The sequence below is a fragment of the Vombatus ursinus genome, unplaced genomic scaffold (genome assembly GCF_900497805.2).
Source record: "Vombatus ursinus unplaced genomic scaffold, bare-nosed wombat genome assembly UNPS02014818.1, whole genome shotgun sequence".
In the NCBI taxonomy this organism is placed as follows: Eukaryota; Metazoa; Chordata; class Mammalia; order Diprotodontia; family Vombatidae; genus Vombatus; species Vombatus ursinus.
In genome coordinates, this window is record NW_020954596.1 from 48,477,775 (window position 1) to 48,505,060 (window position 27,286).

General features: G+C 34.7%; 1 protein-coding gene across 2 annotated transcripts in view; it reads right to left on the minus strand.

Annotated features, from left to right (window-relative positions):
- RFC1 (replication factor C subunit 1) overlaps positions 1-27,286 on the minus strand; it is a 99,114-nt gene that overhangs the window by 55,652 nt on the left and 16,176 nt on the right. For both annotated transcript variants that reach the window (XM_027835972.1, XM_027835971.1), the window contains exons 2-4: positions 27,013-27,141; positions 25,179-25,254; positions 22,977-23,099 (exon numbers count right to left, since the gene is read on the minus strand). In XM_027835972.1, coding sequence (XP_027691773.1) covers positions 22,977-23,099; positions 25,179-25,254; positions 27,013-27,141 — 328 coding nt within the window. The remainder of the gene's footprint in view (positions 1-22,976; positions 23,100-25,178; positions 25,255-27,012; positions 27,142-27,286) is intronic.

Genomic DNA, 27,286 nt, shown 5'->3' on the forward strand with positions numbered 1-27,286 from the left:
ACAGCAATAAATACAAAAACAAAACCAAAAGACCGAAGGAATAGAAGAAAACGAAGGATATTTTCAACAACTGACTTGAAAAGCAGGCAAAAAAGGCTAAGTGAAGAATCACTAAACTCTTTAAAAACAATGAAGGAAAAAAGCCTGAACATTTTATTTTAAGAAATCATAAATGAAAACGATACTGATTCTTTAGAACCAGAAGGGAAAGTATGGACTGAAAGAATCACCAGTCACTTTCTAAAATTTATAGCAGGAACAACCAATAAAATAGAATGGAAGGAAGTAAAACAGCCAAGCTCTTCCCCACAGTCATTGAATAATCATCTAGAAAATGCAATAGACCAAGTCTTAATTGGGAAATTCATAGAAAAAAAATCAGTGAGTCACTTTTACAACTTGAGTTGGCATAGGGAGACAAAAAGGTCTAAAAACACTAGGGACAGGATTTAGCCTAAAGCAGGCTGCACAGCCAGGTGCCTTCCTGTGACTGAGGGCCTGCTGAACTAGAAGAATAATATATACTATAAAACCAATATTGTGAAAAAGTAAACAATTCTGAAAGACTTAAGCACTCTAATCAACATAACGATCAGCCATTATTACAGAGGATTTATGATAAAGAATGCTGCCAACCATGTGATAGGTGATAGACTAATAGGAAACACATTACTGGGTATGATCAATGTTATATTTGTATATTCTCCCCTCCATCCCCAGGGGAGCAAGGGAGAAAAAAGTACAATTAGGTCCTGATTAGTGCAAATAGTGAATCCCATTAAATAGTCACATTATTCAAATTTGCCCTATTCCACACTGTTCAGTTATAATTACCATATAAAATACAATAATTAGTTCCAGATCAATGGAAACATAATGAATTTTTTAATAAGATTTTTAATCTATTTATTAACATAAATATAACAGCAAATGATAAGGAAAATGTATTTCTGATTCAAGGTTTTTACAAAATAATGGAGCAGTTATAGAAAGCAAAATTTTTAAAATTACTGAATATCATACCTAAAAATAAGCCTACACTGATGATATAACGAATTTGATGTTATTGTAGTTTACTTTATCACCATACACTGAACTATCTTCTCTTTCTTTAAATCTTCATGCATATGCTCCATATCTTGGAGCATTTGCCTGACATCAGAATCAGCATCCATAACTTTTTGCTTCACAACTTCTAGAGCTCAAAAGGTTATCTTGAAATGTAAACTCTTCTACTTGCATATTATCTGCTTATTTATCAGCATCATTGTTGGCGTCCTTAAACACTCCTACTTGATCTAGAAGACCATCTGTCAATTGTTAAATGAAAAAATGAGCAGTTCCTGGAGATGGTCATTTTCCAGTTCATCAAAACCAAGTTTTCTTCCAAAGTTTATTTCTTCTAGAATAGTCTGCTTTTGAAAGGGAAAATCTTCAAAAAATCATTATAATGCTTGATAACTGGAGGAAAAAAAATTATCTTAAGGAAATGTACAAATCATGAGTTAAAGCTCAAATTTATATAGTTAAAAAAAAAAAGAACCATTCTCCAAATGACAGATGGTCAAAGGATATGAATAGACAGTTATCAAAAGAAGAGATATTCAAGGTAACATATGGAAAAAGCTATTTATATGAAAAAAAATGCTCCAAATCATTAACAGAGAAATTCAAATTAATGCAACTATGAGGTTCCACCTCATACAAATCAAATTGGCATGGTTACGGGGAAAAAAAGGTACATTAATAAACTAGGGGTAGAATTATAAATTGATGTAGACATTTTGGAAAGTAGTTTGGAATTATATCTTAAAAGTCACTAAACTGTGTTTACCTTTTAACCATGTAATACCACTATTAGGCCAATAGCCCAAAGAGATCAAAGAAAGAAAAAGGGGATCATGTGTACTAAACCATTTATAGCAGCTTTTTTTGGTGCTTTGGCACCAAAAGTGCAGGTTCTTTGGCAAAGAACTCTAAATTAAAGAGGTGTCCATCAACTAGGAAATGGCTCAACAAATTTTGGTATATAAATGTTATGGATATTGTTGTGCAGTAAGAAACAGTAAGAGATAGGTTCATAAAAGTCTCAGAAGACTGAATGAATTGATGCAATGTGAAGTTAGAAAAACTAGAACAATTCATATAACAAGAACATTGCAAAGACAAATCACTTTTAAAGATTCTTTTAGAACTCTCATCAATGCAATAACCAACCATGTCTCGAGAGGACCTATGATGATCTCTTGTAACAGAGGTAATGGATTCACATTGTAGATAGATACATATATTTTTTTTTCTTTTTCTCAGTTTTTAATGAGAAGAGGTTGGAAAGGTGGCAGAAGGTAGAGGAAGTCAATAATAGTGATGTAAAAAAAAAAAGAGGGCCAATGAAACATCTTTTTAAAGGTACAGAAGGGAACAAAAGGTAGTTTTGAAATTAACATGGATAAGGGCAGGTGGGGCAGGGGATAGAGCACTGGCCCTGGAGTCAGGAGGACCTAAGTTCAAATCTGGCCTCAGAGACTTGACACTTACTAACTGTGTGACCCTGGGCTAGTCAATTAACCCCGACTGCCTCACCAAAAAGGGAAAGAAAAAAAAAGAATACTAGAAATTAACATGGAATTTATTATGATTTTTTAAAAAAGTGATATGAAATGGAGATTTAGTTTCATATGCAATCATCTTTCTTCATTCTGCAGTATATATAAAAATATTCTACTTTTTTTGGTGTTTAAGTTCAGGACAGAAAATAAAATTTCCAAAAAATGAATAGAGGATAGTGCAGAGCTGAACTGCTTCATCAAAGAGTCAAGATCAGGAAGGGGCTGGAGTGCAGTCAGAGCAGGGGAAGCAGTCTAGAAAAATACCATAGGGAGGAAGAAAAAGGTCACAGTGAAGACAACGAATAGGTTTAGCATATGTAGGATCAAGGTTATGACCAGCTCCATATGAGGCTGAAGAGGAATGGAGAAATAGGTCATAGGAACTAAAAAAATTAAGAAACTGAGAAGTTTGGGTAATTGAGGAAACATAAAAGGGTATGTTGAAATCACCTAGTATAAAGGGCTGGAATTGGGGATAAAGGAAAGACTGAGCCAAGCACTCAATTCACCAAGTAAGCAAAGAAAGAGTCCTGAAGGTCAAAAGATAATAGCCAAAGACATGGTTAATGTGGGAATTTGTTTTGTCTGACTAAACATGTGTGTAAGAGGTTGTGGTTTTGTTTTTGTTTTTCCCCTTCCCTTCTCAATGGGTGAGAAAGGGAAAGATGGACAGGAAAGGAGAGAATTCACAACAAAAATAAAATAAAATTGTATTTTTAAAAAAGATAAGTCACCAGAAACTGGATTGGTGATAAATCTGAACAGCATAAACCTCAAAAGAAGCAGAATTATGGAGCGACTGATGGTGGTAATGGAGAGCAAGAAATATTCCAACTCTCCCACTGAGAATAATGAGTCAGGAGACAAGAGGGAAAGTGTAGTCAATGCTATAAAGGCGACACAGGGAAACGGTGTTGTCATAAGGGAGACTATGAGTTTCCAAAAACAGAAGAAGCAAGAAAGGAAAAGATTGAGAATGAAAGGAAGTCTGTCAGTGTTGAAGCAGGTATAATGGAAGAGACAGGAAAATCTAGAATGAGATTTTGGGAGAGGGGGTTAGGTTGAGATGGATAGGAATGAGGAAGCAGAAAGCAGGAACACAATTTGTTCAGTAGCAGCTAAGGTTCATGACCACTAAGATAAGGAAGAATACAAGGGAATAGGGGGATGCTAACCACTGAGAAATGAGTCCAGGCAGGGTATTAGTGGATATGAAAAGGTCCACTGAGGAAAACAGGTGAGTAGATAGTTCAGGGGTGGGGAACCTGTGGCCTTGAGGCCCTATGGCCTTCTAGGTCCTCAAGTGTCCTCTGACTGACTTCCCAGAACAAATCCCCTTCATAAAAGAACTTGTTCTGTAAAACTTGGATTCAGTCAAAAGGCCGCACCCAAGGACCTAAGTGGCCATAACGCTGCAGATTCCCCACCTCTGAGATAGTTCAAAGGGGTCCTCCTGGCAAGGTGTAGTGTGTTATTCTATAAGGCCTGCCTCAGAGCTGGCAGAAGCAAGTAGTGGTATGGTTAGGGAAGTCTGGGAGGCTAGTTAAGGGGCAGTAGTAAGGAGCAGATCCAATGCTGAACTAGGGTTGGCCCAGGAACTGTCAGAAATCAGACAAATATGATATGCAGTTTTAAAATAAGCTGAATAAACAGAATTTCTCCAATTAAGATATTTTAAAAAGTGAAACATTTAATCTTTGATATGTTTGAAAACTAAGCAAGTCACTTTATTGACATATAAGATTTAGTAAAAGAAAAACTATTTTTTCAGCCCACTCAAGTATACAGAACCTCACAGATGTTTAATTCAAATAAGCATTCTCTCTTTTAACCAAAAAGCTAAAGAAACTATGACAATATCAAAAGGAAAGAGGCAAAATAGAATCCACAGAACCTCTATTTTGCTGGAGCTATCTTATTTTACTGTAGCTATCTTATTATATAATTACAATCCTAAAAAACACCAGGTTTCTCTGCAAATAAATTTATTTTGTACTTAGCAAAAGGTGAATGTGATCTTTTTCTTTAGGGGCCTGTAATTTAAACTTCTGATAGTCACTTCAAATCCCAAAAGTGTAACGTATATGAACCCATTTTATTTTTTAGTAAAACTGCCATTAAAAAAGTACTTTTAGGGGCAGCTAGGTGGCGCAGTGGATACAGCACCAACCCTGAAGTGAGGATGACCTGAGTTCAAATCCGGCCTCAGATCAAACACTTGACACTTACTAGCTATGTGACTCTGAGCAAGTCACTTAACTCCAAATATCAAAAGAAAAATTAAAATTAAAAATTAAAAAATTAAAAAATAGAAAAGCTTTTAAAAAAAGCATTTTAAAAAATGAAATAAATATGGAAACCTCATGTGCTCAGTATAGAATTTCAACTTATCTATTAGTCAAACATTTCATAGCAGGATCTCTTACTCTCTTTTTTTTTTTTGGCTAGGCAATGGGGTTAAGTGACTTGCCCAGGGTCACACAGCTAGTAAGTGTTATGTGTCTGAGGCCAGATTTGAACTCAGGTTCTCCTGAATCCAGGGCTGGTGCTCTATCCACCACGCCACCTAGCTGCCCCCTCTTATTCTTTATTAAAGACAAAATACACTTATTATTAGCTCCCTTATAGGTACTTGATTACAGCCACTATAAAAAAAGACAAATTAGTAGGTTTCCCCATTGATCTGATTTTTGTATTCTCCCAACTTTTGTATTTTAATAACACAGACATTAATAAATAACCTTGAACAAAATGAGTTCAACAACAAATACCTCTTAAGTTTTGAGAGTTTATTAAAGTGGATGTAATAATATGTACATGCAGTGTTTTATAGAACCTTAGAAAACTCTAATAATATCCTATAACTATCCCTTTATAAATTATCAAAACACTAGACAGACTATTCTCCTAAGCCTTAACTGTCCCTTCTGGATTGGTTCTTAGAGCTTCATTAGCTCTAAATCTTACAAAGACTTGGAAAAAATCAGGGATGAAAACAAGTACATAATGCTTTTATGATAAAGTGGGGAAGTGTAGTATAAGGAATAAGCATCATTGCATTAATCTAGCTACTTGCAGATTACAGCTAGATACAGGGTAACCACGTAATGCATACTGCCACAAATGTCCCAAATACAAATGTCATGGAGGATACAGAGATGGAGCATTTTGAGTATTTGATTGTTCTTGGTTTCAAATAAGCCTAAATTGTCAGAAGCCAAAGGCAAACTTTGTTCTCTCCTAAGATATTTCTAACAAAATAATATAAATAAGTCTTCCCAAATTTCTGAAACCTTGTTGAAAACCATGGACAACTGAAAGGACAGAATTTTCCCCCAGGATACCTGTCTCCTTATAAAAATCATTTATTTTTTATTTATATGTAACACTACCTTAAATGTGGTAGCAACAAACAAAAAGTAAACTGGAATCATCCAACACAGAGCGGAGTAATTGTCTCAAAAAGAAAATTGCTTTGTCATTCTGAATTATGAGTAGTCACAGAAGGATAACAAATAAAAGTCAAGAAAAATAATGTGTAGGCCCATACAAAAATCTATTTACAAAACCAAAGAGAGAAAATCTAATTCTGGGGTGAATACAGCTGAGTTTTGCCTTCCCAAATGGATCTCTGAGCACCTTAATATTCCTTTGATTTCCCTTCCTGTAGTCTGTAACATGGAGAAACCAAATTATTAATCGATAATCTAGAACTATCAAGCAACAAGGACAAAAGTAATTTTTCTAGACAGCAAGTCAAAAATTCAACAGGAGGTCTGGTTGTTGAAGTTTTTCTTTCATTAAGTTTCCTTCCGCTTCTTCATCTATATGCCTCAACTTAGCTCTTATTTTGCCTTGTGCAGCTACTGGCACAAAGTCTTATACATACTTGCTGATTGCTTGACTAGATAAAAGAGGGTATAAGTAAGAAGAGAAAGTAAGCAAGTCCCATTCCACTATGCACACAGGCATCTTACACTCTACATGTAGAAATCCAAATTCATTCACTCTTTTGAAACTCGTTCTTTCTCCAAACTTAAGCTATTTCTATCAAGGGTATAAATCCCCTTGCACACAGTCACTCCTATTTATATTCTAGAAATCATCCTCAACTCTTCACTCTCACTAACCTGCGTCTTTATCATTTTGTTATAGTACAAATAGTTTTACTGATTCTACTCACTTCATATTGCCATCAGTTCATACAAACCCTTCACAGATTTCTCTGAAATTGTCTCCATCATTTCTTACAGAGCAATAGTATTTCAGTACATTCATAAACCACAATTTGCCCAGTCATTCCCCAAATGATGGGTAATCCCTTTGTTTCCAGGTCGTTGCTACAACTTGATCTGCGGGATATAGACTAGTAGTATTATTACTAGGTCCAAAGGAATGCACACACTCACACAAGTTCATGTCTTGTCAGTTCTACCTCTTTAACATTCCTCATATGCCTCCCCTTTTCTCTAATCAAATAGTCTAATAAGAGTCTGAGCTAAGATGATGGCTTTTACAAAAGCCTGCTATACATCTCACAAGTTCAAGTCTGCTTTCTTTCTACTCAATTAATATTACACAGTTGCCAAATTAATATTGTAATTAATAATTAATACTGTTAAATATTGTTAAAAGTGTAGTTGGCCATTTCATTTCCCCTACTCAAGAAGTTTTAGTGGTTCCCTACTACCACGAGGATAAAATACACACTCCTCTAACATTCAAAGACCTTCACGATCTGGCTTCGACCTATCTTTCCTGGCTGATTTGCACATTAGTTTCCCCAAGAGGAGTTTAGTCCTTTACCCACTCAAAGAAGAGATGGATAGTGTGACATACTGGGCAGAAGGCCAGGCCTTAAACCTGAGTCTAAGTCCTGCTTCTGACATATTCCAGCTATGTGAACTTGACGTAAGTCACTTAACCTCTGAGTATCCTAGGCAACTCTAAAACTAAATTGTCAACCTGCTTTAGAGAAGGGGAGTGGAATTTCTACATGGTGCAATTTTACACACTGATGAAATCACAAGTCTTATTTCCCATCTTCCTCTCTCCCTCTCTTTCTCCTCCCTTCCTTCCCTCCCTTCCCCCCCTCCCCACATACATATGTGCTTACATGCTCAAAAGCACTGAGAGAACTGTCATTGGGCAGTAGCCCATACCAAAGAGTTGAGGAATATTCCCATTAGGCCTGAACAAAGTCAATTTGGGTATTACATTTGGAGAGTGATAACCAAGCTTTACCTGGAGAAGAAAAAGAGAAAGGAAAATGGCCACATAGGTACTACCCTTTTCCAACGTCACTGGATTAATTCTCCTTAAAGGAAAACACAGAGATGGTCAAGTGTTCAAATGCGAGGGTTATACAACTGGCCACTGGTGTATTATTGGAAATTCCTTCCTGTTTTAAGGCATAGGCAGGAGACAAAAAGAACTCAAAAGTGGCCTGGAGGGTCAACAGAGTAACCCAATCATCCCTACAGAAAAGGGTACATAAAACGTGTTGGTCTTAACAGCAAAAGCATTGTTTCAATGATATCTATATTTTCAAACATTAACTCCATTTTTCTGATGTCTTACGTTTCATATATTATTTCTCCCTCCAGTAACAAAATTTCTGACAATGGGAATGCACCTGCTTCCCTAAAAGAGATATTACTGCATAAAAAATAATTATTCCATAGGCTCTTATACTACAAAAACTTCACAATATCTTTTCTAGTTCTCTTTTCTCTCCACATACCAGAAAGGCAAAGCTTAATATAACTCTATTTTCAAAAGAATAATTACTTCTTTAAAATAACTTTGTTTCATTTACACCTATATAAACAAGAACATATAAAGGAAATTTTCTGAGTAAGAGAAAAGGATACTTGCCAGAGGGTTACTGTTTGAAGATATACAAATGAAACAAGATATATTATATTATATTGGCTGAATTTATTTAAAAAAAAAAAAACATAAAAAAGCTGAACATTTATAAAATTAAAGTCACTTTTCCTCCAACAATATTCACAACTTATTTTTGTGTCAGGTGAACATTGTATAGATACCTGAACCGTATTCCATTACAAAAAGATGATACTCCTATCCCATTGGAGTATTTAGGAGATGTTTCCTTCTATTTCTTTGACATTTTTCCTCTACCTCATTTATTGGTAGGAGAATTGTGACATCAAAAGAAAAACCAACCAATCACTAGTCTACAAACTTCATAATGATTTTCGTGTTATTTTTATTATTAAATCATGTAGTCAGGAAATTAATAATAGCTCATTTTGAGAAAAATAAAAACATTACCTTTTCATAAAAAAAATAAATTTAGCTCATGTTCAAGCTTCATTAAATATAAAGCACTAAGGATATAGGAATTAGTTCACTGTTTTAAGTGAATCAATTTTTTTTAGATTAGCAGTCCTTAAAGCATATTATGCCAAGGTATTGCTTTTACTTTATAGAGCAAACGAACCTATAAACTAATACAGGGATCCCCAAAACCTTCTCTATTAAAAAGTGGCTTTTGATTTTCATAAAGTTTTATAATCACTTAAGAATCATAGGAAAAATGATGGTTAAGAGATGTTGGTGACTAAGGGTTGGGAGTGGTTTCAACAGATGGATCAGCATTATTACCAGCCCACCTGAAGAACAATGCCAACCATGCTCTCCCTTTTTCTGGGGCTCCTCCCCAAAAAAACAAAGGAAAGTGCATATGGCTACAGAAGACAGCCCACAATTTTTTAAAAATAGCTACAAATTGATATGTCCTGCATGGAGATCAAACAACAGTTTTTAGGTCAATCAGTTTGTGAGACATCAATCACACAGCCTAGCCCTCATTGCTTACCATAATAACAAAATTTGCTGGTGTTGAGATTTTTGGTCTACTCCATTCTTAACTATGACTCTAATCATTTTTTGTAGTACAAGAACAAAAGAGACAAGGACAAGTGCATTTTAGAAGGAGGAATGAGATGGTTCTTAATGAGAAAAAAGATGGATTCAGGAGAGGCGACTAGACTACTGGTGAATTTTTAGCAAAACAAAACAAAACAAAACACAAAAAACAACTGGACTTAAAGTAGTTCTTTTTTTTTTTTACCCCCAATAACTGAGAAACTCATTGAGATAAAGACATACACTACCCAAGCACTCTGGTCTAGTCCAATGACTAGAGAATTCCTACAGACTTACAGGCTACAAGTTGCAAAGTTGTACCTACAGAACTGCTAGGATAAGATGTCAGAGAACTGAAAAACTTAAATTTAATAAATAGGTTAATGACCTCAAAGAAATGATTGATCTTGAAAAGTGAAATGAAACAAATTCAAGAAATACTATCCTATAAAAAGTTACATAAATATTCTGTTACAGACAAGCAGAACAGCTTTGAAAAGTAACATGTTGCATTTATTACATGTTTCTTTTTAAAAAGCAAGGTGAACATACTTGTCACAGTTGCACATATAATCTTTTATGGTCTAGTTTGCCAAAAGAAAAGTTCTTTTTTTGGTTTTAAGGTCAGAATTAGAAAAATAAAATTAAAATATACATATACTATTTTACAGTACAATTTTCTTTTAAAAGAACTCCTGAAGCAAAATAAAAGCATCTCCTGATTAACAAGAATCAATCAAATGTTGATTACTGAATGTTGATTTTACGTATAAGATATGGTTACATTCTGTGGGTGATACAAGAAAGCATATGACAATAGTCCTTCTTGACTTCAAGGAGCTTACAAAAAAGAATATTTTCTCTCATTTGAAGGAAGTTTTTTGCTCCACATTCATAAGAACAAACAAGGATACATAATCTATACAGAACACTGTTACTTCTTTAAATTAAGGGCTCTACATGGGCAGGAAGTTGGGCTTTGTACCCTCACTACCTTCTGCTACAACATTTCCCTTGGGGCAGCTAGGTGGCACAGTAGATAGAGCACTGGCCCTGAAGTCAGGACGACCTGAGTTCAAATCCGGCCTCAGACACATAATACTTAACCAGCTGTGTGACTCTGGGCAAGTTACTTAACCCCAACTGCCTCACCAAAAAAAAAACAAAAAACCATGTCCCCTGCAAGTTACTCAAGTTACAGTAGCCTTAAAAACAAAATGATGACCTTTTTCTATGTTGTATCTACTCCTTTCATTAAAAAGTGCTGATTTTAGTAAGCCCTAAAAAAATCTAAACTTAAAGCCCATTAACTTGCTTACACAATTATGTGCTCAATTAAATTCCCAATGAGGAGAGAAAAAAAACACACCAGTTGGGATAAAACCACAGGCTCTGACGAAATATCATAACAACAGGTCATCTTCACCAAACAAAGCTCAAGGTCTCCCACTTCATTCAACAGCAAAGAGTAAATACATTTACCCAGTACAACAAGTATTTGGATTTCTACCAACCTACTGGAACATTTTACCAGAGTCAATGGTTAGCAATAAAGATATTTATAAGCAGCCCTTTCCTGTTTGTGTAACTTGTGGAATTAATGCTATTAAAGCACTTGAAAATTAATTAATAAAATAGAGGCATGATTTAATCACACAGAGAATGATGAAAAATACTCGTTATGGAGTTAAAAAGTAATCCTAATGGGCAAAACCTACAATGTACATCATGTACAAAAGCATAAATAACCCAACAGAAAACATGGTCACCACTTCCGAAATCTAGTCTCTTTTGAGTGAGCCCGGTAGCAACAGTGAGGAACAAACCAATGGCCAGCCTGAGTGCTCCACTGCTATCCATACAATGCTAAAAGATCTGGAGGAAGGTCCCCAGCATGTGGTATTAAACACCTCCTGTGCACGAGATGCAAGAAGATGTGGACGGGCATGGATGAGCTGGGATCTTACCACAGGAAGGAATATTCACTTAACACACATCCAATAGAACCATAAATTGCTCAAATGTAGTTTCTTTGTATAAAACATATATGTTCAAATAAAGGTTACATAAATAACAGACAAATGTAAGAACCTCAGCAAAAGCTAAATGATATTCAATTAGCTTTAAAATGAAGAGTCAAAAAAAATAAAATATTTCAGAGATCAGAAACATGAAGTTCTTAAAAACAGGCCAATGACTTTACCTGTGACTAAAAATACCAAATCACCACAAAAAGTTGATTTTTTCACTTCTTTCAAAATTACAATGCATTTCAAAACAGGGAATTCCATTTTTATTACCTATCACATTTTTGATATCTAGAGGCCTTCTGGTCTCCAAACACACCAACATGGTCCAAGAAATAGAATCCTAAAATTCATACCCACATTGTACAATTTTCAAGACCTGTCTCATCATACTTCACTACTGCTAACCAAAACAAAAAACCAGTGTTAACCCTCCTTTATGTATTTGTGGAATAAAATACACTCTAGTTTAATATTCACTGCAAAAAATCCAAATAAAAACTAAACATCCCAGAAATTAACAAATTCTAACTCTAGACCACAACTTCTTTTCAACCTGTTAAAGAAAATTCTGTGATCATGGCCTAAATTGTCTGGTTCCTTTGTGTACAAAATCAAAAGATAATAATATCTTGAACTGTAGCTAAGGACAACAGCTATCTACTCACTAGTAACCTTGACTGACGTTAATTTGGTTTATCTCCAAAGCTAAAATAACAAACTATACTATACAAGAAAACTAATTTATACATGTAAATGTCATTAAATCTAAGGACAATGAAATCAACTTTGTTTTCCATGTAAATGTTAAAGAACATAGCTAAATTAAATCTACAGGCAATACCAAAAAAATTTTAGACAATGTTTTTGAACTCGTATCTTTAATCAATAGCTTGGTCTACATGTATACAAAATAAAAATCACAGGGATTTCTGCTTCCGGGAGCCAACATGGTGGAGTAAGAAGTAAGTCGCTCTTACTGTACCTTATTAACCTCTGAAAGCCCCGAAAATATCACCCCCAGGAAAAACCCTAGAACAGCTGAACCAGAAGAAAGATGGGGTGCAGCAATCCAGTAGCCCAGGTAGCTTGAGGAATTAACGGGAAAGGCCCCTCTTGCCCTGGGGGAAGGGGAGCAGTACAGAACAGGAAGTGTCCCAGCAAGGTAGCAGAAAGCCCCACCTCAGCATACCAGGGGGAGATCCTGAAACCCAGATGATGGAGCAGGCAAACACCAACATGAGGATCCCTGAGTGCTACAGTAAGGGCAGAGGAACCAGAGGAAACCAGCTCAAAAAACCACCACGTGCCTTGGCATTCTTCAGCAACCAAGTCTCCCAGAGCCTCAGCAAAACTCTGGGAAATGCTCCAATGGGTCCCAGGCAGATAAACATCCTGCAACATCCATCTGAAAGGAGCTGAAGAAAGCTAAAGGAAGGAAAGGTCCTAGTGGTCAGGCAACCTCCAGGGGCCAGACCACCCAATCCTACCCCTAGAGTTCCAGTGTTGGTGATTCCAGCCCAACATCAGGTAACCTACCAGAACCCTACATCCTCCAACTGCCAGCAGTTGAGGCCCCAGCGCACAAAGCCAGTGACCAGGCCCTGGGCTCCCAACACAAGAAGCTTGGATCAGTGCCCCCTGCTCCCCAGCAAGAGAGCTCAATCTCTTTAAAGGCCAGGAAATAAGCAAACACCATGAGCAAAAAAAAACATACTACAGATTCTTATTAAGGGAACAGTGAAGATCAAGGCAGAAATCCTGAAGAGGACAACAATGTCAACAAACCCACATCTGGAACCTCAAAAGGGAATTTAAACTGGTCTGAAGCCCAAAAAGCCTTCTTAGAAGAGCTCAAGAAGGATTTTAAAAGTCAAATAAGACAGGCAGAAGAAAAATTGGGAAAAGGAATGAGAAGTATGCAAGAGAGAGTCAATAGCTTGGAAAAGGAAGGACAAAAATTAACTGTAGAAAACAAGTCCTTAAAAAATACACAGTGGATAGAGCACCAGCCCTGGAGTCAGGAGGACCTGAGTTCAAATCCGTCCTCAGACACGATACTTACTAGCTGTGTGACCCTGGGCAAGTCACTTAACCCTACTGCCTAGCCAAAAAAAAAAAAAAATTACAATTGGCCTAATGGAGAAGGAGGTACAAAATCTAATAGAAGAAAACAATTTGTTAAAATTAGAATTGGGCAAATGGAAGCTAATGACTCTATAAGAGAGTGAGAATCTGTCAAACAGAAAAAAAAGAATGAAAAAATAGATGAAAAAGTAAAATACATCATTGGTAAAACAACGGACCTAGAAAACTGATCCAGGAAAGACAATTTAAAAATTATTGGTCTACCTGAAAATCATGATGAAAAAAAGAGCTTACACACTATCTTTCAGGAAATCATAAAGGAAAATTGCCCTGAGGTCCTAGAACCAGAGGGTAAAACAGCCATAGAAAGAATCCACCGATCACCTCCTGAAAAAGATCCCAAATTGAAAATGCCAAGGAATATAGTAGCCAAATTCCAAAATTACCAGGTCAATGAGAAAATATTGAAAGCAGCCAGAAAGAAACAATTTAATATCATGGAACCACAGTCAGGATTACACAGGACCTTGCAGTTTCAACATTAGAATAAAAATCATAGAATCATATGACAGAGGGTTGGAAAGAACCTTAGAGATTTCCTACCCCAAGCCCTACATTTTACAAATTAGGAAACCAAGGACCTGTGAAATTAAGTAATTTGCACAGCAAAGTCACACAAATACTAACAAAGCCAGGAAAGAAAGCTAGGGTTTTTTACTTCCAAATTCCATATTCACTGAAACATTCCTAATAGTACTTTTTGTTGAAATAAAGAAATAAAAACAAAGTAAATATCCATTAAATGGGATTGGCTAAACAAAAATTGGTACATGCATAACATGGAGTATTACAGAACTAAAAGAAATGACAACTATGAAGAATATAAAGGATAAGGTTTGTATAAAACTGATGCAGTGAAGCACAGCCAAAAAAATTGTATACACGGGAGCACCAGCCCTAAAGTCAGGAGAACCCGAGTTCAAATCCGGCCTCAGACCAAACACTTGACACTTACTAGTTGTGCTGTGTGACCTTGGGTAAGTCACTTAACCCCCAACTGCCTTTAAAAAAAAAATTGTATATACAATGACAACAGCATAGATACCAAAAAATGGAACACTGTATATAAAAAAAACAAACTTGGTCCCAGAGAAGATAAAATATACTTCATTCCCTTCTTTGCAGAGATAGGGACTACAAGTATGGAACACTGCATACACTTTCAGTCTTTGCTCATGTACTGCTGCTTGGTTGAACTATTTCTTCTATACTCTTTCATTTTTCATCTTGGTACAAGTGGTGATCTGATAGGTAAGAAAATGGGAGAGATTTATTTGGAAATAAAGGCTATATTTTAAAAAAAAGATTCCAATAAAAATCAAAAGTATTAAATGACTAATAATAAAATTGTCAATTGTGTCACTAGAGATTGCAAAGAATTCAATTATATTGGTGCAAAATTTAAATATTAGATATTATTATGCCATTATACCCAAAAGAAAAATCCTATTTAAAACAAAAAATAAAAGAAGCCATATTTTAATAACATAACATTCACTTCTTGCATATGAAAATTAGAAAGATGGGAAGATGTCAGCTTGCTAGGTTACTTACTACATTATATGACCCTGGACTTCTCTTGGCTTCAGTTCTTCAATTGCAAAATGGGGCTAATAACAGTACCTACTTCACAGGGCTGAGATCAAAGTGATTGTGATAAAATGAAATAACACAAATAAATTACTTTGCAAACTTTGAAGCACTATATAAAACTTGCTACTATTAGGGGAGCCCAGATCTCTCCCTCCTCCCACACCCAGCAGCACTTAATATAATCTAAGAAGAAATAAGAGTGATCTGTAAACATCTCTACTCCAGGGATATACATAAGATCTGGGGAACCTTGCGGAGACTATGAAATAGACAAGTGAGGGTAGATAGAAAGCATAACCCAGGGCAAGCTCAGAGGACTCTGGGTGGCAGGATAAAGGCCCTAGGCAAAGACTAGGCTCAAGTATGAAGCCCATGGCTGTAAGAGCCCAGCATAAGTGGGAGTTTCAGACAGGTCAAAGTCTAGCAATAATGGCCCATGTCTAGAAAAGAGAAAAAAGCCCCAGGCAAAGGCCAGACATGGTGGGAGTCAACTATTCTCAGAGACCAATGGTAAGAATGGAGCCTCCAAGAAGAACTTAGTACCCAAACAAACTAGAATCCTGAAAGAAGGGATCTAGATTTAGCCATCATGTTTGTACCAGTAGGCCCTACCCACAACATTCAGTTATGAAGCTTAATCCAAACAGAGGCCCCCTAACCTAGATACTGAGGCCAATTAAATGAGAAAAACAAAGAAAATTCTGATTACCATGAGGAAAAACCTTGGTGTAAGAGATACCTGGATATAAACCCTGAGGAAGATAGCAACCCCACTACTCCAGATTTTGAGATTTAAAAAAAAAAAAGGCCTCAGACACATAGAGACTGCAGATATACCTAGAAAAAAATGAAACAAGAGATATAAAGTGAATATCCATGGAAGAAAAAAATGGCAGAAAAAATTGGTACCTTAGAGTGGAAGATGGAAAACTTCTCCCAAGAACTAAATGTCCTGAAAATCAAAATGGGTCAGAAATAATTCAAAAGACAAGAAATATTAAAATAATTTCAAACAGGTTGGGACGGGGGGAGACAATCTACTAAATACTAGATTTAAAACAACTGACCTGTAAAATAGGTCAAGGAGAAATAATCTAAGAATTATCAAACAGTATGAAAATCACGAATCTGGATACCACATTTCAGGAAATTGTAAGTGAAAACTGCCCTGAAATCTTAGAACCAGAAAGGCAAAGTGAAAATGGAAGAATATACTGGTCATTTCCTGAAACTCCAAAATTAAAACTCCTAGGAAAAAATACTATAAGCAACCAAAAAGGAGGAGTTCATAGCCAGAGTAAGGCTCACACAAGACTTAGCAGCTGCTACTTAAAAGAAGAGTAGAACATGGAATGTTCCAAAAGGCAAAGGCTTTAAATAAGGGAGAACCTGCCCAGTAAAACCAAATATAATCCTACAGAGCAAAAGTGGATTTTTAATGGAATAGCATTCCTCATGAAAAAGGAGAACTGAATAGATACTCTGAAATGAAAATACAGATGGCAAGAAAAACCCAGAAAGCTACATATACTTGTTTACTCACAAGGGAATACATGGGGATGAACTGCTTACATGTTAATAGGGGATAACAAATGTCTTGTCAGAACCGTAGTATGTTTATGGGTCATAAAGAAATAAAAAAATTATGGTAGGTCTATCGGTAGTTTTGTCCTGTTTTGGTGGTCTTGGGAAAAGTAGGAGAGACAGGTAACTATACTGAGGAAAAAAAGGAATAGAGAGGGAAATAGCTATCACACAATAGAGGTACATTCAATGAAAAATATATTACCATGAAACAGGTGGGAGAAATGGCATCCCATGAACCTTACTTTCATCTTAACCAGATAAAAGAAGATTGAACACAATTCAAACACACACACACACACACACACACACACACACACACACACGTATAAAAACAAATTAAACTCAAAAGAGTTTGGGAGAAGAGTTGGAATAGAACCAAAGGAAAGGTAGACAGGTAAAGGATCAGTCATAAACAAACAAATTAGCATGTTGGAAAGAGAAACATAATGAGGGCATTAAAAGCAAGAAAGTAAGTCTTGGGATAAGGAAAGGGCAAGTGGAAAAGAAGAGATGCAGCTGGGGGGAAACAGGTCATTTGTAGATTAAATGCATTGGGAAAATGCTCTTTTACTACTTTCTTATTTGTAAAGAGTGGGTGATAGAAAAAGAGAAAAGATACAAAATGACAGGAAGGAAGGAAACAGGCATTTAACAATAATAACCCTGAATGTGAATGGGATGAACTCATCTATAAAATGGAAAAGGAAAGCAGAATGGATTAAAAAACAGAATCTAACAATATGCTATTCACAAGAATCACAAAGATTCATGTAAAATTAAAGTTAGAGGCTGGAACAAAATCTATTATTCTTCAGATAAACTTAAAAAAACAAAGACAGCAATCATGATTTCAGATTAGGCTACTGTAAATTTGGATATAAGAAAAAGAAGCATGCAAGGACATTACATTATTCATAAAGGCACCATCAATCAAGAATCATTACCAATACTTAACATATAGACAACAAAACAGCATAGCATCTGGATACTTCAAGGAAGAATGAAATCAAGTAGGTGGAGAAATAGAGAATGGAACCATAAAGGCAGATCCTAATTTATACTTTTCAGATGTAAACAAATTTAAGAAAAGAAGTTAAGGACCTGAACAGGACTTTAGAAAAATTAAAGGTGATAGATCTCTGGCAATTACTGAATGGGAATAGGAAGCAATTTACATACTTCTTGACTATATATGGCACCTTTACAAAAACTTAATGTGTATTGCAACATAAAGACCTCACCAAAAAATGTAGAAAAATAGAAATACTAAACACATCATTTACCTATCATAATGCAATAAAAATTATATTTAATAAAAGTATCTTTAAAGGAATTAAAAAATAATTGTTAATAAATAACAATCTTAAATGACTAAAGGGTCAAATGAAAAATCATGGAAATAACAGAAAACTTCTGATTTAATTTTCATTAAAGAAAATGATAATATTGAAATAAGATACCAAACCTTACGCAATACAACTAACATCATCTTGAGGTGAAATTTTGTGTCTCTAAAGGATTTCACGGAAAGAGAAAGAAGAAATCAATAAAATGGGCATACAACTAAAAAAAGAACTAAGCAAGGTAGAAATTATGAAAATTGAAGAGATTAATAACATTGAGAGCATAAAAACCAATGAATAAATAAAAATAGGAGCTATTTTCTAAAAAGTAATAAAATAAACAGAGAATCTGATTTTAAAAGAAAAACCAAATTGCTCATATCAAAAATAAAAAATAACTCACAACTAAAGAGAAAATAAAGAAAATTATCAGAAACTATTTTAGCAATTATATGTTTGCATAACTAATAACTTAAAGAAAATGGATGAATACCTACAAAAATATAAAACATCCAGATTAACAAAAAAAGAAATAAACAATTTAAATAACCAAATATAAGAAAATTAAATTGAGTAAGCCATAAAGGAAATTTCAAAGAAAAAACCTACAAGATCAGGTGAATTCTATCAAATATCCAAAAAACAATTAATCCCAATACAGGACTACATAAACTGCTTGCAATGATATCAAAAAAAAGAAGAAGAAAAAAAGACAACTTTCCACTCTCTTCCTGTAATAGAAATATGATCTTGATAACTGACCCAGAAATATGAACCCTATAAGCTATCACTACCAATGTACACTGATGCAAAAATTTTAAATAAAAAAATTAGGAAATGAGCTGCAACAGCATTTTAGAAATATTACAGTTGGTTAATAAAAGTGCTTATAATGGTACTGTGATAAGTACAGAGGATAGAAAGAAAAGTAACTGGCTTTGCTCTCAAGGAGCTCATAATCTAATGGAGGAGATAACATGCAAAAAATTTACATACAAAGGAGCTAGAAACAAGTTCAACTGGAAATAATAAATACAAAGAAAACATTCAAATTAAGAGGGATCAAAAGAGATTTCCTGTGGGATTTTTGCTGGAACTTAAAGGAAGCCAGAGAAGCCAGGAGACAGAAATGAGTTCTTCAAGAATGGCAAGGACACCAGTGTCACTGGATCAGAGTACAAGAGGCTGAGAAGGGGAGGGAAAGTATAAGAAGGCTGCAAAGGAAGGAAAGTGGAGGCAGCTTACAGATGTTTTGAAAGTCACACAAAGAATTTCACATTTAATCCTAACGGTGATAAGGAAGCATCAGAGTTTATTAGATAGGAGGGTGACATGGTTAGAGAAACCCGCATTTTAGGAAGCTCTCTCTGACAGCCAAGTAGAGAATGAACTGGAATGTAAAAAGACTGACAGTGGGCAGACCAACCAGCAGACTACCATAACAGTCCAGGAATGTGGTCATGAGGGCCTGCAATAGGGTGGTGGCGATGTCTGAGGAAAGAAGGGAGCATCTGTGAGAGATGTTACAAAGGTAATTTTGAGAGCCCTTTGGTAATAGATTGGATATGGGGGTGAGAAATTCTGAGGAGTTGATGATGACATCTAGGCTTAAAGTTTGTGTAACTGGGAAGATGGTGGAGGCCATGATAGTAACAGAGAAGTCTGGAATGGAGAAAGTTTTGGAGGGAAAGATGAGCTCAGTTTAGACATACTGATTTTAAGATGTCTATGGAACACTGAGTTCAAAATATCCAACAGGCAGCTAGAAAATGAGAGACTAGAGATCAGAACTGGATGAGAAGTTGTGAGAATCTTCCGCAGAGAGATGATAACTAAATCCATGGAAACTGATGAGATCAAGTCAAATAGTATAAAGGGAGGAAAAAAGAGAGCCCAGGACAAGGTCCTGTGGAACATCCCATATGATTCGACTGGGTTTATATCAGGAATGCAAGGTTGGTTGTTTCAATATGCAGATTATGAAGTTAACTATGAAGTTAATAATACAGATAAAAACCATATGATTACAGAAACACATGTGGAAAAGGCTTTCGACAAAATCCAACACTCATTTCTATTAAAAATTCTAGAAATTACAGGAATAAAAGGACCTTTCCTTAAGAGAATAAACAATTGCTAACAAAATCCAGAATAAACATTATACATAACAGAAAAGAATTAGGGGTCTTTCCAATAAGATCAAAGCTGAAGCAAAGGTGCTCATCATCACCACTATTACTTAACATAACCCTAAAAATGTTAGCTCTTATAAAACTGTCTTATAGAATAAGATAAGGAAAAGAAGTTGAACAGGTATTGACAAAAATGAAATAAAATTCTCACTTTTTGCAGATATGATGATGTAGAGAAAGCTAGAATAAACTAGAAAAATCAACTGAAATAACAACTTCAGCAAAGTTGCAACATGTACAATAAATCCACACAATGGTCAGCATATAGCCAACAAAATCCAGCAAGAAGGGGCAGCTAGGTAGCACAGTGGAAAGAGCACCAGCCCTGGAGTCAGGAGGACCTGAGTTCAAATTCAGCCTCAGACACATAACACTAACTAGCTGTGGGACCCTGGGCAAGTCACTTAACCCCAACTGCCTCACCAAAAAAAAAAAAAAAATCCAGCAGGGAAAGCTAGGGAAAAAATCTATTCAAAATAACCTTAGAAGTTACAAAACATTTGGGAGTATATCACCCAAGACGCACTATACGAATCCAACTATAAAACACTCTTTGCAGAAAAAAAACAGACCTAAATAACTGAAGAAATATTAAATGCACATTGGTAGGTCAAGCCAATACAATAATAATAACACTACTTCTGAAATTAATTTACTATTAAATGCAGTACTAAACTAAGTATTTTTTAGAGCTAAAAAAAATAATGAAATTTATATGGAAGAACAAATAATCAGGAACCTTAAGAGTTATAACCAAAAAAAAAAAAAAATGGGAAGAGTGTTTATTAGTGCCAAATCTCAAACTGTAATACAAAACAATAATAATTAAAATAATTTGGTATTAGTTCAAAAATAGAGGGGTAAATCAGTGGAAGCAATTATGTATATAACATAAAAGAAAAACAGTAGTATAATGCTCAATAGGCCCAAAAACCCCAGTTACTGTGGGTAAATATACACTATTTACAAAAACTCTGGGAAAACTGCACATCTGTCTCACAGACATTAGTATTTTTAAAAGTTTTTGCACAAACAAATCTAATATAGCTAAAATTAGAAGAGAAGGGAAACAATTTTTAAAAAAATCCTTGCATCAAGCTTCTCTAATAAAGGAAGGGAGGGTGAGAGGAAGAAAAAAAAATGTGGAACTCAAAATTTATAAAAGTGAATGTTGAAAACTATCTTTACATATAATTGGAAAAAATAAAATACTATTAAGTGGGATTAAACCTACTTTAACATTTAAATTATTATTTTTGCCAGGACATTCACACTCTAATTCTCTCCCACTCCTCTGTTCCCCTCTTCCTCTTTATTGGCTTTTTTCTAGTACTCTTTGTGTCTACAAAATAAAATGAGCAACAAATATCAGTATCTTAAGGAAATTTTTTTAATTGCAATTTTAGAGAGTATTTAAATTCTATTCAAGGTTTAATTTTACATGAATAAGCAGTTTTGAAAGGAAGAAACCCAAGCTATCAATAAACAACTTGGCGGTGTCACCTCATACATATTATACTGGCAAAGATGACAAAAGAGGAAAATGAAAAACACAGGACAGACTGTGGAAAAACAAGTACATTAATGCACTGTTGGTAGATCTGTGAACTGACTCAGTCAATCTGAAAAGCAATTGAGAGCTATGCCAAAAAGTTAACAAACCATGCATACCCTCTTACCCAGCTACAGCACTACCAGGCCAATAACCCAAAGAGATCAAAGAAAGAGGAAAAGTATGTACAGTACATTAAAAAAAAAAACTTATAGCAGCTTTTCTCATGGTAGCCCCAAATTGGAAACTAAAGGGGTATATAAATAAAAATTATGGCATATGAATGAAATGGAATATCACTGTGCCATAAAAATGATAAAATGGACAGTTTCAGAGGAACCTGGGGAAACCACTATGAAATGACGGCAGAGTGAGGGAAACAGAATTATGAGAATAAAAGTACAAAATGACAACATTATAATGATTAAGCAACTTTGTAAGACTTTGGAAATCTACTCAATTGAATGCTAAACAAAAAGTCTGGAAAAATGAAGATGAAACACATCACTTACCTCTTGCCAGAGATGATGAGCTTGAAATGCATACATTTTCAGACATGGCCAATGTGGAAATTTGTTTTGCTTGGACTATTACTATTTATGATGAGGTCTTTATTTTGTTTTGTTTTGTTTTAATGCTGATCAAATTGGAAGGAAGGTGTAGTAGGAGGAAGAGGAAGTAGGAGGAAATGAATGTAAAAACAAATAATTTTTTAAAGTAAAATTCTTCCTATAACAGTACACCTTTGATTACATAGTCAAAGAAACAACTAGGAGAGATCGAATATAATTTAGGTAACTATCTTGAAACAGAAAAAAGATTGTGCTTCAATATCTATCAAAATTTTAAATGGCAAGGTAGTTCCTGTACCTCTTGACTATAAAGGCACTGATGAATTACTTCAAAGTATTTCTTCAAAAATCCCTCTCCTTAAATTTGAAGTGTTATATTTACACAGTACTAGGAAGTTCAAACATCTAATACAAATGACTTCATTAAGAACAATTAAACATTGTCAACATCATTACCTGTTTCTGAAACATACAGAACAGGATCCTGCCTTGGAATTTTCTGAGGTTTAGAAGACATCGGCAATTTCTCTGATCGGTTTTGAGTATTTTTTACCTGTATTGTCTCTTCTGGCTCTGAGTCTGCATTTGGGATAAAAGTACATTTATTAAATACACAGGGTTTTTTTCCATGTGTAATTATGTAAAACATATTTCCATAGCAGTCATTTTGTGGAAGAAAATTCAAACCAAAAAAAAAGAAAGAATAAAATTAAAAAATAGTACACTTCAGTCTGTAGTTAGACTCCATTAATTCTTTCTCTAGAGGAGAATAGCATTTTTCACCATAAGTCTTTTGGGATCATCTTGAATCACTGAATATATAAGTTTTTTTGTTTTGTTTTTTTTTTGGTTAGGCAATGGGGTTAAGTGACTTGCCCAGGGTCACACAGTAGGTAAGTGTTACGTGCCTGAGGCCACATTTGAACTCAGGTCCTCTTGACTCCAGGGCTGGTACTCTATCCACTGCGCCACTTAGCTGCCTTGAATATACAAGTTTTTTAATTAAGCATTTAGTGCACTAAAGGTTTTTTTTTTTTTTTAAAGTATTTTCTGTAATGGACATATTTGCTAGTCTTCAATAATCTCCAAATTCTGTTCCCTTTTTTCAATCCTTACTCTCTGATATTTCTATACCATCTGACACTACTGACTATGCCTTTTTTCTTGATATCATTCACTTCTATGTCTCTTGTAACACCTCAGTGTCATCTTTCTTCTTACTTCTCTGATCATCCAATTCTCCTTCCCCCCACCTTTCACCAGGGCTCTGTCCTCCATCTTCTTTTTGCTATATATAGTCTCTCCCTTGAGAATCTTATCACTGGCCACTACTTCAACTATCACCATTATTTGCATAGAGTGCTGAGCCTTAGGTAAGAAAAACCCAATTTTAAATTTGGCATCAATTAATTACTAGTTCAATGACCCTGAGTAAATCACAACCTCAATCTGCTTCAGTTTCTCCACCTGTAAAATGGGGATAATAATAGACCTACCTCTCAGGGTTGTTGTAAGGATCCAGTAAGATAGTATTTCTAAAGCACTTTGCAAATCTTAAAGCATCATAAAAATCCTAGCTACTATACGAATGATATAAAATCTTATTTTCATTCCCATCATTCAGATGAGAATTTCTAGTGCCTGAATAACTCAAACTGTATGCCTACTACAAACTCAAATTCAACTGTACCAAAAAAAAATTTATCATTCTCTCCTTCATGACTTCTCTACTTCAATTATTAACATAACTATTATCTCAGTCACCCATGCTAAATATTTTTAAAATCCAAAGATGCCCCTTCACCTCCTAATCAATGACCTTCCTATTTTACCTCATTAGTCTCTCACAAATCCATACCTCACTCTTACCACTGCATAGGTTTTATAGGATTTAAAAATGGAAGGGAACTTAAAAGTCAGCTAATCCAGCTCCTTAATTTTACAGATTAAAAAAAACTGATGCATGAGGCTAAATAGATAATAAGCAGCAGACATGAAATTAAAATTCAGCTAATCTGATTCAAAACCCAATCCTTTCCCTATTGTACCACAACTCTTTACCACTGCCACCATACTAGTTCAAGTCCTTATCCCCACAATTGTGAGTGTCTTCCCAGGTTGTTTAGATTAGAACCTTCTTCTTTCTCCTGTCATTGTCATTTGAGTTATGACATATCCTGTTATATATTCTTTTATAACCCACAGCACATACCAACGTTAGGCACACTGAAGTCACACAAATACTTAATTGTGTGAATGGTGCCTTTTGAAATGTCTATCAAAGTCCTAAAGATCCATAAAATCTTTAGGTCTCCCTTGAATTTTAACTACTCACACTAGATTGTTCATCACTTCCCCAAAGCAGGAAAAGGTAAAACTACCATCAATGAGCTCTACTATTATTTTATATTATAAAATATGTAAGCAAAAATCCAAGTTGTGTTGTTACCTTAAAAAAAAATTGTCTAATATAATGCCAATGATTTCCAATACCTCCATTACCAAACCATGACAAATTATTTTTGTTTCAAGATGAAGGATGCAACATCTTTCAAAGAAGCAAAAAAAAAAAAAAAAAAAAAGACTTTTATAGCTAAATTTATGGGACAAGGAATGCAAACTACTTCAAAAGTCTTGATTGTTCCTCAAAATAATTACCTGAATCATAGATAATTCTCTTTTTCTTGTTTGCATGTTTTCGTTTTACATCATCTTCTTTGGAAGAAGTTTTCACCTACAAGTGACATACAATTAACCAAGCTAGTAGCTATAAAAGGTTACATGGGAGATGAGAGAGAGCTAGAAAAGAGATAGACATATCACTATTTAATTTTATTTCAAACATTGCCAAATAGGAAACTTATAATAGTAGCAGTACAGACTAAGTCAAGGGCTTCTTTGAAATAAATAAAAAAGGGCAGAAGCATCAACTAAGGAAGCAAAAGTCCTCCAGTGGGCAATGCTTACTTGCATGACTAATTTATTGAGGATAAAATTGTCTATAACTTCTTTATAATATAACTCCTGGTTTTTCAAATTGCATTTAAATATTCAAAAAGATACCATTTTGATTAGATTTAGAAAAAGACAAAGAAAGCCAACAATCACTTTAATTCATAAATGTTAAAAAGTATACTATGTTACCTAACAACCTAAAAATAACACAATAGTCAGCTATATAGCAAGAAAAAGATAAAAATGGGACTTTTCTCTCCTCTCATCTTCTCTCTACTAGGTCGGAGAACACATACCTAAAATCAAAATACAGTAGTATGTTATGAATAGGGCCACTAGTCAGTCAATAAGCATTTATTAAGTACCAACTATACTTCTATATTTATTAAGCACTTTGGCTTAGACACTGTGTTAAGCACTGGGGATACAAAAAGAGGCAAAAGACAATTCCTGCTGTCAAGGAGCTCTTGATCTAATGGGGGGATAGGGGAGAAATAAGCAAACAAATACGTACAAACAAGCTATGTTCAGGATAAACAGAAAAAAAGGGAAGGCATTGGAATTAAGACTTGGGAAAAGCTTCTCATAGAAGAGGGAAGTTTACATGAGATGTGAAGGAAGCCAGGGGGCAAAAATAATAAGGCATTCCAGGCATGGGGTAATAACCAGAGAAAATGCCCAGAGATGATTCCAGCCAAGTTGACCAATACTCTTAACAGCTAAAAATGATACACTTAAGACATCATCAAGTCATAAACAAAAGCATACCAGCTATAAAGAATGAAAAATATAAAGAACAAAAAGAAATTTATGGAGACATACAAAATGATAGAGAATTTTTTTTTAAGTAGAAGTAATAGAATAAAAAACCTGATTTCAACAAGAAAAATAAATAGCAAAATTCATGGTAAATATGGACATCAATGCTATCTTGATTAAGTTCATGTACACAATAATTTATTTGTTGCAGAAACAATTATTTGCAATCATTTTTACTCAACTATTTTGAGGGTTTGAATTTTTTCAGTTTGGTTTTTATTTTGATAAATAGTTTTATCTGGGGAAAATTCTTTAATTTTTTGTGTGGAAAAAAAGCTCATGTTAATTCGGAATATGGTAGGCTGCTTAAATTAAAAGTATTAAAAAATAATCTGCCTTTTCTTGAACCTTAAGTAAATACTATAAATGGTCTAGGTGACACAGTGGATGTAGCACTGGGCCTATAGTCAGGAAGACCTGAGTCAAATCCATGGTCAAACAACTAGCTGTGTGATGCTGGGCAAGTCACGTAACTTGTTTGCCTCAGTTTTCCTCTTCTGTAAAATGGAGATAATAATAGCATCTCACAGGGTTGCTGTTGAGAATAAAATGAGATCACAATTGTAAAGTGCTTAATGCAGTGCCTGCCACATAATATTTAACAGTATATAAATGTTAGCTATAATTATTAGCTAATATTAGTATCAGATTCACAATCAAACTTAAGTTTAGCATCTGTCTTTATACAACAATTTAAAACATTATTTGGAAAACTGACCTTGATTTCCTTTGTTCCTTTTTTCGTTTTTGATGTTCCTTCAACAGTCTTTGTATTCTCATTCTTTTTTACTGTCTCATTAACAAGTTTCTTTCCACTTGGAACAACCCCAAAGAATTTCCGGATATCCTGAAATTTTAAAAAGACATTTTATGAAATAATTCTCTCAAACTTTAAGTATACAAAATGCTAATTTCAAAAACAACAACAACCACAAAAAAAAAAAAATATATATATACACACACACAAGTGGTGTTTACCCCATCAGCCTATT